A 14,356-nucleotide genomic window follows, 5' to 3' on the forward strand; every position below is an offset into this window, starting at 1 on the left:
TAAATATATATATATATATATATATATATATATAACTTTTTTATTTAGTAACCTTCATTATATTTATTTCTAGGAACTGTGGAAGGTTTATAAAGTAGATATTAAAAACACGGGTACCACTTCTTCTAAGAAGAAAGGAAACAAATTAGAAGCATGTGTAACATGCGATCAAATTGTTCGGTCGTCTGATTTGAGGGAACATCTAGCGAAGCACAGTGGAGTGTCAAATCATATCCCTCAAGACCAAGGTAATGCTTGGTCAAAAGTTAACTGACTTTCTCTTTACTAACTAATTTCGACCGACGACAGAATATGTATATAATTTAAGAACTAGGTGTTCTTTATACATGTATTTATATTTATTTGTATATGCTGCATACAACAAATTCAAGGCTGTTAAAAAAAAAACTTCTTTGACTTTAAGTTAAACACCCAGCAGCATCATCAGCAAAGCAAACTTATTCTCTGCATTTTGATCTCCATTCGTAAGAAGTAATATCTGCAATACAGTCATTGGTGTAGTACTCATCTGTTTCATTTCATATTTAATTAATTTTATACCTCAGTCAATTCTTCAATATAGTTCGTGTACATAAATAAACTTTTATTTGCAATTTAAGTGAAACGCTTTTTGTGTCTATTTTTCGAAATAATTATTTTTAGTTGAAAACTTATTTATGAAAATTTATTTTCATTTTCAATTCATAAATTTTATTATTTTTAAACTTAATTTATTTTTTTAATTAAACAAATGTTATGTTACTATTTTAGGGAATATCTTATAGTATGACATTTTGTTACAAAATGAATTTTTTTCTGTATGCATATATATTTTGGAAAAGTACTTCTTTGATTGTGTTTAAGTAATTCTTTTACTAACTTCAAAAAATGAATATCATAGTTTTTTTGCATTGTAGAACTAACTAAATTAACAGATGTGTAAGTGAATAAAATTCATTTTTTACCTACACATTTCTATGTTTCAGTTTTAGTAGAAATAATAACTTTATTTATAATAATCTTATTGAATTATATATGGCTATGTTGTTCAATTTTTAAATTTTAAATATATTGTTGAACATTTTTGTAAATGTGTAAATGAAATGTACCTGTAAAAGATAAGTTGATTTTGCGAGGTACAAGACTTGATATCAAGCTCAAATTAAAATTGTACATATGTAATCTGTAACATTGTATATTTTGAGATATCATTAAAGGAAATGTTATATTTTATATTTTTTGAAAGAAAAAAAGAAAAAAAAAGAAACTATGTAAATGTATTTAAGCAAAAGCTTAATTTAAACGGTTGTGTGTATATTATTTTCTTACAGGCTTATTGTAATGAGAACATAACTTTCTTTAATCTTCTACTGAATTTGTCACTTCATATTCTTTTAATTTTTTTCTGTCCTCAAGTTTAATGTCAATGAAGGATGTTTTATATCTAAATTACTCTGGAAATGCATAAGAGTACAAGTGTAGTCTTAAAGATTTTCATACCTACAGAATTTACTATCGTATAAAAACTTTTTAAATTCAAAAGGATCAATCTTCGTTCCATTAAATAATATATTTGGTTAATAGGAGTGATTTTTTTATTGTCACTAGAGAGATTTTTTTCTAATTATACTTATCTACGAAGGCTAAAAAACAAATGTTTTACACTTATAATCTTTTGCATCTCCACACTTTAATTCTGTTGTATTAGTGTAAATATAATCTACATGTTTTTCAGGAATTTATTTTAATTTAATTTTCCTTGTCATTTTTCTGATGTATGATTGTTACTTTAACATGGTCTTTACGTTATATAATATGAGCAGCTTCCATTATATTTGGCTCCTGGTTTAAGATGATGAGGGACTATTCTACTCTACCATTTTCATGTTTCTAGTTGTCTTTTCTTTTTTTTTATTTTGAAGTGGTAACTTGATCTTAAACCGAAAATAGCAGTAATATTTAAGCCTATTATTTATGATAAGACTGACGTATAAATATCTCTCTTGGAAATAAAAATAGATTGGTATTAATTTTGGTTTGTAATTTTCAATAATGAACCTTTGAATATATGAAGAAAAAAAATTAATCCATCCTCAAAATTTGACGTTTTTCTTTCTAGATATGTAGAATCTAATACAAAAATCAGTCTCTGCAAACACCATCCGTGGCTTTTTTCTGAAACTACTCGCTGAATTTTTTAGATTTGTTGTCTAAGTCTCACGTCTGAACTGTTTTTTGTTTCAAAGTAGTGGCTGATTAGAATTTTCATTAACCCATATCTCAGCCATTTATGAAGATATTCAGACAATATAATGTGTATTACCATCATCATTAAATCTTCAAATAAAAAAAAGGTTTAATTTCTTACAAACCGGGGGGACCAATTATCTTGCTTCATTTTTGTTTTGTATGACTTTGGTCCTGGATCCCACTGTACTAACTTTGGCATCCTGTGTGCAATAGCAAACAAAGACGTTTTTCTATAAAGTACAGTGCCAAAAAGGGCTCTTAATGATTTTTTTAATTGTTCCTAGTCTTTTCCTTAAAGTCCTTTAACTTGTTTTATATAGAAGAAACCTCCAATGAGAAAACAGGGAAAAAAGCTATGAAGAAAAATAAACATTATTTGGTATACATTTTATGATATATTATGTATATATATTGTTATGTTTTCAAATTGTTGATATTATTTTATTATTGTAATTTTTATTATCTTTAAGCTTGAACAAACCACTTCTATTTAAAAAAAAAAGAAACAAAATGTAAATTCAAAAAATATATAATAAATTGAAATATTTGAATTTAATAATACAGAAGTTCCAAGTATGAATCAGTTTAATTTGTATATTAATGGTTGTTACTTATACCTAGTCCTAACCTGAGATATGAAAATATGACACTTATATAAAATTGTTTCAACTTGTGGCATGAATCCCCTGTATGTAGCGTTGGTTATTAGCAGAAAATTGTTATAATTGTCAATCTCCTACTGTATATCAGAGTGCATAACTGTTGATAAAACAAACATTTAAGGAGGAAGTCAAAATAGCCATTGGAAAACTAAAATCTTATAAAGCAGCAGGAACTGACAATATTCCTATTGAACTAATCAGGCATGTGGGGAATTTGGAATTTCTAATATACACCTTGTTAAAAAAATCTGAGAAAATGCCTTAGAAATAGAGGGCGTTTCTACTTGTCTCAGTTAACCAAAAGGGGCCGAGGGCGGATTGTGGTAACTATTACGGAATCTCTCTCCTTCCTGCATGTTATAACCATATAATCTTGACTAGTTAAATCATGGAATATGCTGAAGTAATTATCAGAGATTACCAATGTATTTTTAGGTGATTTATCTTTCTTTAGAAAGATTTTTTTTTTGTGCTATAAATAGTTTTAAAAATATTAAATGGATATTTACTTTTCAAGTACATTTGTGTAGCGTTTACATAGTCTAGGTAAAAATAAAATTCAATTGCTCATTTTTTTTAGCTCTTTATCAACTTGATTGCTTGAAATAAAGATTTCTATTAGTTCTCAATTGTGGAGTAGCAGTAGGAGTTTCCATGTGATTTGCTAAAATTAATTTTTCATTATTTGGAGAAAAATAAATTATATTTTGAAAATTTGTAACTTGAAAACTATATTTTATTTTAACTTTTAAGTGTAAATTCTAAGATTTTACGGAAAAATCTGACTTTCATATATTTTGTTATACCACCGCCCTTATTCCAAAATATACGAATTGATCTGTATAAATAGTATGAAATATATGTTAGTGGAATATAAAAAAATTATATGTATGTACATATTACATATTTTCAAGTAAATATGGATGCATATGTGGTGTGGTTTAACCACATTAGTTCTCAATTGTGGAGTAGCAGTAGGAGTTTCCATGTGATTTGCTAAAATTAATTTTTCATTATTTGGAAAAAAAAAATTACATTTTGAAGATTTGTATCTTGAGAACTATTGAACTTAAAGAGCTCATATTTTAAAAAAAATACTCCACTTTAAATGACCTGCTGTCTGTGAAGTATTTTTAGTTCAGTAGATAATTTTAAGGATATGGTGCTCCCTATGAAAATTATAGTTTTTTGTAGAATAAAATAAACTTCAGGAGTCGTGAACCATAAATACTGTTTTTAATATTATTTTTACTTTTTAATACATTACTTGAATGGTCTAGGTAAAAATTGAACCTTTTTCTAATAGGAAATGCCGAAATGTTTATTGGAAAAAATGATCTAGAATCCATTTTATATTCTTCCTTACCATGGTTGGCAGAGTCATCAATTTTCACTCATAACTGTAAATATTTTTCATTAACGAAAAATAACTTATTTTTATCGCCTCTTGGGCTCTTGGACTATGAGTTCTACGACTTCGGACTTGTCCTGATGCGAGGTCTACATCGGCACGCAGTGCATTAAGTATGTTGATAATAGAGGCGATGATTATCTCAGAGTATATATAAATTGAAATTCCTGGCTAAGATACCTTTATAAGAGAAAAATCGAAAAAAAAAAAAAATTGAATGTTTCATTACCACCTATCGATATGTTATTGAATAAAGGAGACTGATAATGTAATGGAAGAGAAAGGGAGGGGGACTTTACTCTCTACGAGAACTGTTGGGCAACGGTCGGTAGCTGGTTCAGTCATCTCTCAGCTTCCTTTCACTTCTTGTTTGCTGTCTTCTCTCCAAGAACTTCACACAGGCGCAGGTATTTATATATGTATTTAAATGCAGAGATATTGAGTTCTCAGTTTGGGATATACAACCATATTTTTGTTTCTTGTTTCCAAGTTATGAATAACGACCGATAATCGGAGAAATATGTGCCATAAAATTATTTATTCAAATGGAAAATTATCTACTTTTTCTATTTCATCTACTTGGTTATTAGCCAACTATTAATACATCAATCTACAAAGAAACAACTCATTAAAGCATAAAATAAATTGTTTTTTTTTCATATTGAATGTAAAAATTGATAGGATTTTAACTAGTAATATCAGCGAATTACCAAGAAATTTCCTTTCTTATGTCTTTATAAAATAAAAAGAACATTGGTAAAAGGTCGAAAAAAAAGATAAATTTCCATTTTTTATTAATTTTACATTTATAAAGTATCCCTTCGGACTGTCCGTTGTTCTTCAGGTGTCCATTCTGAAAATAGTTACCAAATGCTGTTTATTAGCTTATTTAATTTTTGTATGTATTATGTACTATTTAATGATACTGTAGCAAAAAATAAATCAGAAAAGATAAAAACCTAAGTTAAAACAATAATTAAAAATTGTAAAGAAAATGAATTTGGATATTTTTCAAGATTATTAATAAACTTTAAATGTAAAAAGATATATACAGTAATAAACAGTACTTTGTAACAATTTTTAGACTCAACACTGGAAGATGGGCAGAGAGTCCAAAACATCAGAAGAAATATTTTATAAATGTAAAATTAATTGAAAATCAAAGGCTGAAGTAAGAAAGCTACTAAATTGTCCAGAAGAAATATAAGCTGAAAATATCGTGAATTGGTTCCTTATAATAAAAACATGTTTAATAAATTTAAAAAATAGTTCTTAGCAAAATTAAAACCAAAGTTTTAATATAAAAAAAAAACTAACTCCGCTCTCATCTAAGGAGTAACAGATTTATGTAACCAACTCAACATTATATCGTTACCACCACGCGTTTAATTAATGAAATTTAATATAGCGCTTTTCAGGAGAACAAAAAAGAACTTTAGGTTTATTTTGCATTTCCCCATTGCTAAATTGTTTTTTATTTCCGGGCCTTTTTAGCCATCTGAACCGCAGATTTGGGTTTATAATGCAAAAATAGTTCTGAAAAATTAATTAAACTAATGTATTATAAAAATACATTTTTTTCCACTCGAATATTAAATAAAAAATTAAAACATCGGCAACGTTACAAACATTGGATATATTGCATGTATATAATTGTTCGGTCAAAACTTAATTAAAAATTTAAAGGTATCATTTCTCTTAAATCTCTTTGTTCAACTCTACTAAAAAAAACTTGTAATACTTATTAAATTATAAGATTGTTCTGAAACTGATCTGATTTATAAGTTATATACAAGATTTGAATTAAGATATGCTCTCATCTACGTTTCGACCGTTTACTCCATGATTCAGCTCTGAATCCCTTTTTTTTGTGTGCCCAACAAACAATTGCACTTCCCAGAATACCCTATATTGTCCATTCAAGGAAAAGTAGTGGAGAGAAATGAAAGTAAATAATTTTTAAATTTAGAACTTAGTAATAGTTAGGAAGTAAACCTAATATAAGTCCTTGATGTTTGCCTCGTGTTGTGCGCGACATTACACTGCCTAACTCTAAAGTTTTTTATCCTACAAAAAAATCATAAGAATGGAAGTATTTGTTCACTAAATCCCCTCTGAGAGTATATTATATTTTATCATTGTTTGTTCAAAAGCTAGAGCAATTTTAACTTTTAAGTGTAAATTCTATGATTTTGCGGAAAAATCTAACTTTCATATATTTTGTTATACCACTGCCCTTGCTCCAAAATATACGAATTGATATATAGTAAGGAATATATGTTAGTGGAATATAAAAAAATTATATGTACATATTTTCAAGTAAATATGGCTGCATATGTGGTGTGTTTTAACTCATCACCTAGACTGGGCATCCTCCAAAAGGCTTCACCAGTTGGTGCGATCAATTACATCTTTCCAGTTCCGAACTCCAAGCAGGAGCGTCCATTCACCTACACTAAGTCCTCCCATCTGACGTTTGGCCTACTAATTCGTCTTGTTCCATGAAGTTTTTCAGTCAAGAGGATATGGGTATCTCGACATCATCAGTACGCGCGACGTGCCCTGCCCACCGAAGTCATCTCAGTCAGATAAACCAGGCCAGGGAGGCGTACTCCTGTAAAGTCCCGCGAGTTCCGCATTCTCCCTTCTTCTATAGACGCTGTCTTCTCTCAAAGATTAGAAGTCTATTCTCATCCATTTTAGTATATTTCCTGACTTCTAACTGCTCGGTTAAAACTGTAAATGGGGGTTAAAAGGTAAAACTGATAATGTGAGGAAGGAATATGCTTCTTAAGTGCTTTTAAAGCCCATGGTAACAGCCTTTTGCTGTCGCTATCTTTCTACTGATCTCCCGGGATATGTCATTTCCAGAGTTAACCCCTGAGCTATAAATACTTCTGAGTTAACCGCTGTCTATCTTCTTGAAACTATAGGGTCCATCCTAATAGAAATCGACTACTAGTTCCTCTCCTCCGACTCTAAGCTACTTAGTCTGGGCTTCAATTATAAATAGTACAAGTTTCTTTGCTGCGTCTTACGCAACCAGGAACGACTATCTTAATGCACGCTCGGAGCCAGCAACAATATCAAAATCATCGATACACCCAAAGAGTTGAACCATGCTGTTGAACAAGGTTGTACTAAGCTGGATTAAGGACGTCTCTGCAAAGTTAAAAAGAAGGCAAGCAAGAGCTGTCCTCTGCCTTACATTAGAGTTCTTGTCGAATATCTTGGAGAGATCAGCTTCAACAGCTGAACAGCTTCAATACTGAGTCCAGTATTGTCATCCTCACGGTTCCATTTCATCGCGATGATCATCTTCAAGATGGCCCGACAAATCTCTGGCCGAGTGACACTATCTAATGCGGCATAATAATCAATCAAGAGATGATGTGTGACAATTCTATAATCTTTTTACTTCTTCAACATCAACTTTAGTGTGGATCTTCCACGCCTGAAACCGATCTGATATTTTCCATTCCACCTTTCGGCATGTGGAACAAGTCTCTTTAAGAGAATAGAGAGCACTTCATAAGTGCATGAAAAGTTGTCACGTCTGGATTGATCTTCTTTCTGTTTTAAGTGGGTAGATAATTGTTCTCTTAGAACTTTTTGTAGTTCAGCGAGTTAAAGCGTCACCTGAAAAACCTCGTGACTGCAGCGATGCCAGTTCTAATCCTGTCTGAGGTTACTGACTTTTATTAATATAATATATATGGTCATGCAGGGGGAGGAGGATAAACATAGAACTGGTAAGTTAATACGTGTGGCTATTAAGGCAAGGAAGCAGTTTTACGCTGTACAATTCCAGTAATAAATAAATTAAAGGGAATCAAGTATGAACTCGGAAATATTATTACCTGTAGATAGCTTATAAAGTTAATCATCCTATGAAAAGCGATATACTGGATGAAACTGATTAGAAAGAAGTAATTCATGATTTAGATAATCTTTATGTTTATGTTGTTGTATATATTTTTTAAAAATATTAGTTACTTTCTAAACATTAAAAAGAATAAAGATTATAACTAGTGAGTTGTTTATTTCAGACCATGTATTTTCATTACCCTTAGTTGTTCAGAATTTTTTTTTTATCTATTTGACTCATATCTTTAAGTGCTCAATGCCCTAACCATGTTAAAAACTGTCCAGTAAGGAGGTTAAAATAGGCGATGCATATTGTTTGAAGCAATCCATCAGGAAGTCATCGCACAACAATGAATGCCACTGTAGTTAGCAAGAAACCACGGTGTGCCAAAAACCAGATGTGTCAAGACGTTTCTGTCAACCGATTTTATGAAGAGTTGAAGTGGCTTTACCCCTCCTTCCGTCATAAATATTTTCTTGCTTCCTTCCTCTAACAAGCTATCCAATCCCGCCGTCCATCGGACGATTATGATATCGTACGGTATGATATCTGATATCATTTTAACAATTTTACATATCTGATATCATTCAATTTAAATCCTCAGTGCATTCCCGCAAAGCCCGCTCACGGCCTTCCGCATTATATCTAACTGCACATCGACCGCAGCTTTTGGTAGGTCTTTTCTTATCCGCTTCTCTTCCCTATGGAATTCTATTTCCTCCTTTATTCGTAGTTCTCATTCCCTTCCAATCTTCAAATCACGTATCTTTGACTACATTCTGACAACCCAATTCCGGAAGAATAACAATTGAAAGTTTCAAATAAGGTTATATATTCTCTGTATTTTATGTTTCAGAATTATGTTCATACTCGTAAATATGTATATCAGCAGAAATTGTACCTTTTCATTTATTATTTTTAGTTTAATTGTATTTGATTTTGCTTTTCTTTTTATTTATTATCAGAAGTGTTAATTATCTTATGTTTTATGATATGACATATGGTTTTATTTTATTTGTTCTATTCTTATTTTATATATTTTGTTAATTATTGTTGTTCATTTTTATCTTCTCAAATTTATTATTTCATTATATTTTATGACGTTTTATAATTTCATTTTTATTTTGTATTGTACTCTAAGGCTCTAAAGCCTGATTTTGATGCCCGTATATTATTCTAAGGGATCAATCCCAGAATAAACAAAGAATATTATTATTATTATCAATAGAACACAAAGATGTGAAAGAGCTGCATGCAGAAAACTGGAAAGCAGGAGCCTAAGATAGGCAGGCGTGGATAAGGCTGGTTTGGGGAGCCAGAGATCTATGAGGTCAGTAGAGCCTACCGAAAAAAAGTATTCAGAATTTTTAATGATCGAAGTTCAGTCTTGGGTGAAGTACTTTGAAATGATATAACTGATAAACGTTGACACCTAGCATGATGCGAGGTGAAAAAAAACACTTGATGAATAGTGCATAATTTTGGTCAATTCTGTATATGACAATATACAACTTTCATTGTTTTCTACTTACATCAACTATATTTTTTCCTTTATACAATTGCTCTCTCATCCAAATAATTTAACTTCTTTTCTTTTATGTGCCAAGTGAAGTCTATATTGTGAGGGAACTACTGGAAACTTTGCTGTTTTGATGTGGTCTCCCTCTTCTATTAGCGTGGTTTTGAGTTTTATAAGTCACCTTTGAATGATTTATCTCCATTATTTAAGATGTATCTCCATAGCTCGTACCATGATAAAATAAGTGTCCAATGGGATTGCGGTTTGGAGGATGCTCATAACGAAGTCATTAATGTAGCCGTTAACCACATCTTTACCAATCTTGTTTAAGAAAATTTCTTCCTGCAATGGTTGGGTTCGTCCTTTAAAAGAGCCAGGAGACCAACTTCAGTTTCGTAAGAAAGGTTTACAAAAAAGATAATTAAAAGAAACGCGACTAATCAGTATCCTATATCTTAGCTTAGGTCATTATTCCATTGATTTTTATTTCTCTTCATCGCTTTAAAACATTTTTTATTAAAATAAATTATAATAAATATTAATAATAAACTCTGTAACGACTGCTAAATTGTCTGGTCCTACATTTTTCTGCAAGTTTTGTGGTAACCTCTAATAAACTTAGATATGCTAGAAATGAGATATTTATAAATACAATTTTTTTTTTGGCTTGTGAGTTCTAATGAGTTGAGATACTGTCACGTATGGAAAAAATTTGTAGTCAACAATTAGAAAACCAAAATAAAGATATATGCAAATTTTCAGGTTTATATCTCTGGCAGTCTTCAGGCAATTCTAAGCCACTAAGCGGTTTTAAAGTGAGTCATAAGAGCAATGATCGACAGTACCTTTCCTCTCTGTTGCCGATATGTAGTAGCTATACAGCTGAAATGATTTCAATCTACAAGAGTTAAATGTTTTTCATCCCACAAAAAGGTGATTTTGACGCGCCTTCGAATAGGTTTATAGAATACGCCTATATAATATCGCCTATAGAATATCTATAGAATACGCCTGGCCCGCGGTTATCTTATGGATCTTCATCAAGTTGCTGAACCTCTTTACTGCCGAATGCTAGTGTCAAGTTAAAACTCCAATGAATGATAGTTAAAATAAAATTTTTTTTTTTTATACCATCATTGGGTAGTTCCTTCCCAAGATTTTTTCAAGTGTTTGAACATTTCACATTTTTACTGATTGTATTTGTTCTTGTAAATTACAATAAATAAATTTTAAAAACAAAATTATTTGAACTGATTTTTTAGGCTTGGAATAGTGATTCCGAAACACTTTGTATTCTTCTTTTAATCTATTTTATAACAAAAAGGATGGTGGTAATATCGAATTCCGAGGATCATCCCACGATGAATTTTGTGCCAAATGTGAAAAAATCGAGTCAGTAGTCTTGCAGAAAAGCGGCGGGCCGTCAAAGACTGATGGACAGATTTTTTTATTCGATTTACCTTGAATCAATTTTCGAAGGAAAAGGATTAAAGTTTTTTCTTAGCTGACTATTAATACCCGTCATTAAAAATGATTAACTAAAACCTGAGTAAATGTATTTTTTTATCAATATGCTACGTTGACGAGCATATATTTCTTAACCTATTAAGAACTAAGAAAAATCTTATAGGAAATGTAGTTCTCTCCTATTTAACAATTAACAAGCTAATATCAACCGTTTTCGAGATCTAAACGAAAAACTAAAAAACATGACATCCTTCCCTACCTCGCATCTACATCAATATTCCAGGACTTTCATTATATTATCTCTTTCGAAACAAAGCCCTGAAGTCAAATTTGATCGTCTACGCCTTAATTTGAGCATTCATTGATATAAGGACTTGTAATACATTAAATTAAATATAAGTATACAAACTACAAAGACTAACTATTAAACAACTAAGACGTTGTGTTTTGTGATAGAGACGGCCATTAGTGATCTGATAGTTGTCCAAAAGTATAAGTCACTGGAATTGTACCAAATACAAACTTAATAGTATTAGTTGTTAATTTATTATGAAAGAGGGCCCAGGTCAACCACTAAAAATTTACACGCCCATTTCAATCGGCGCGCTCCATTTTACTTCAATTTATTTATCTGGTGAAGGTCATGCTATTCCGTGTTACGGAGCTGCCAATTGACTTTTCCGTCTTCAAATGGAAGCTTTTACTATATATGGTAATGATTAGGAGTAATTAGAATTTAAACATAAGTATTTTTTTTCCAAAATCAGTATACATATGCGATAATACTATGAGTTCAAGTTCTAAAGATTGATAATTTATTTTTTATTTTGATGAGATTACTCCATTGAAGCCGATAATAAATTTATATATATATAAATCGTTGATTGACGTACTGATGTTATCTTTTAAAATTTAAAATGATCTTCGGATGTGATTAAACTAAATTATAAAAATATGTTTGTTAAACATTTGATAAATTATTTAGCTGTTTTCAGATTTCAATAATACTTTTATTTATTTAAAACCAGATCGGCCTGGTGGGCCTTACATGGTTAATGTAAGAGGTACATTTTTTTTTTTTTTTTTTATCAATTGATTATAGGGAGTAGTCTCATACAAAAGAATAATTCTTAATAAAAGATAAAAGTAAAGTTAATAACAAAAACCATGACATTTATAGACTTAACGAAATAAATAATTGACCTCTAATTTAAAAAAAAAAAGAAAGTGAATTTTATAAAAAGATGAAGAGAGAAAAAAACAAATTAAGTTAAGATAAAATAAAAGTGACAATGACAAAACTGATAAATATAAAATTTATAACAGGATGTCCTGCAGCAGCCTGGGCTTCAGTCTTCGGGTTGTGCCTCTCTACATATCAAAAGAATATTTGATATATTTTTGAGCATCTAGAGGGTTTTAATTGCATAATTAGTTATAAAAAATTTATTTCTAAATACAGATTGGTATTAATGAGTCCTATGATGTATATTAGGAATCAAATTTGATTTCAATGCTACCAATGGGTAGTTTCTCTACATGCCTTTATCACTCCAATTTGATCTTACATCAAATTTACTTGATTTATTTTTATATAATTACAGTTTAATGTAATGTAATGTGTAAATAGCAATAAATAAATTAAAAAAAAAATTAATTTAATATTTCTTCTCTTAGGACCTCGACACTTACATAAAATCTATCCAGTCTAATATTCAAATTTTGCTTAGCGACAAGCTGGAAACAATTTTTTTTTCGTTGCCGTTACATATTTGAATCTGAGCTTGTTTTGAACTTTACAATTTTCGAGTTGAATTGAACAGACTTAACATGCTATGTATGGCACGAAGTGGAGCAAATGAGATTGCTAGTTGTGTGCTAAGATTCATAGAAGACAAAGAAAATGCAACCAAATGACAGAATTGATTCCATTTCTTACAGCTATAATTGTGCTGGAGAGCCAAAAAATCAGTTTAAGTTAAACCTATATCAGTTCACAATATATTAATTTCACTGCATTAATTCCATTACGCATAATGTTCAGATCAACTTTACAGAAATAAATTTAAGTAGTAAAGCCTAGTATTACGACGGCTCTGCGTGGTAAAAATTACGAACCTAAAACATGACTACATAAAAAATTATTCTTTGGCCCCAAGTAAAAACCTAGAGCTCCTTGATTTAATAAAGAACTCATATTGTGAAATTTAACTATTTATTCTAGAATAACTGGTAAATTTTTCTATTCTAATTATTTAACATCTTTTTTAATTTTATTGTAATTTCTGTGTTCTTTTTTACTTTTCTTTAAATATCGTAAAATGAACAATTAAAATATATTGGTTAATTCGAAGATCTTTTTTTTTTTTCTGAAAAATGAGCACATCTCGAAAAATGGGTAGAGTGTAGTACTCAAATAAAAAAAAAAATTTATTTTTTAAATTAGTTCTAAGAGATACAAATATCTAATATACAAGAATTAGGATAATAGAATATAGTTTGAGGTTAATATTTGAATAAATATATATTTAAAATGTTAATATGCACCTCTTGTAAAATTAGCATGACGTGAGTTGTGCTATTCAAGAAAAAGTTGGAGCTTGATATTTGGTAAGCAGTCATTTTGAACGCCAGACTTTTTGAACTAATAATGATTTCATTGTTGACTTATACTACCAAATAAAAATATATGATAGTGTACTAAATAATAGTATTCGGAATATGAAGTTAAATTGGCTAAATTTAAGAAGAGATATTTATCTCTTCAGTTTTTTCTCAGCCGCTAGAAGATAAAAAACATACGAGTGATCATGACCTAGAAGTTTTTTCTTCAGCCTTTAGAACGTTTTCGCATTATTTAAATAAATACGACCACTTGAGAGATGTGACCTTCAATCCTTAGAGAAACATGTAGTTTTTTTAGTTTTTTTTTTTAAATGTTAATTCATCTTTGAAGTTTTGCCAATTAACCTAACAATGTTTTTCTGATTGAGATCTATTTAATCCACAATATAGAGTTTTAGAAACGAAGATCATTAATTCATTTTAATCATATCTATATGATGTTCTGTTTTGTTTTCGTTTATGCAATTAACAAAATAAAACCAAGATGAAAAGAAATTAGATAATGCTTAAATATTTCCCTTATTATTTACCAATAATTTTATTTAATAATTATG

At 29.9% G+C, this 14,356-nt stretch overlaps 2 protein-coding genes across 2 annotated transcripts in view; both read left to right on the top strand.

Moving 5' to 3' along the window:
* The window catches only part of LOC106681863 (E3 ubiquitin-protein ligase ZNF598), a 24,999-nt gene extending 23,261 nt beyond the window's left edge, over positions 1-1,738 (top strand). Inside the window, exon 13 of the mRNA XM_014422405.3 lies at positions 74-1,738. Coding sequence (XP_014277891.1) covers positions 74-274 — 201 coding nt within the window. The 3' untranslated portion in view covers positions 275-1,738. The remainder of the gene's footprint in view (positions 1-73) is intronic.
* A 2,841-nt stretch (positions 1,739-4,579) lies between these two features.
* The window catches only part of LOC106681883 (alpha-tocopherol transfer protein), a 47,195-nt gene continuing 37,418 nt past the window's right edge, over positions 4,580-14,356 (top strand). Inside the window, exon 1 of the mRNA XM_024359455.2 lies at positions 4,580-4,730. Coding sequence (XP_024215223.1) covers positions 4,595-4,730 — 136 coding nt within the window. The 5' untranslated portion in view covers positions 4,580-4,594. The remainder of the gene's footprint in view (positions 4,731-14,356) is intronic.

Source organism: Halyomorpha halys, unplaced genomic scaffold (assembly GCF_000696795.3).
Source record: "Halyomorpha halys isolate HHAL.00 unplaced genomic scaffold, Hhal_1.1 Scaffold372.1, whole genome shotgun sequence".
NCBI classification, from domain to species: domain Eukaryota; kingdom Metazoa; phylum Arthropoda; class Insecta; order Hemiptera; family Pentatomidae; genus Halyomorpha; species Halyomorpha halys.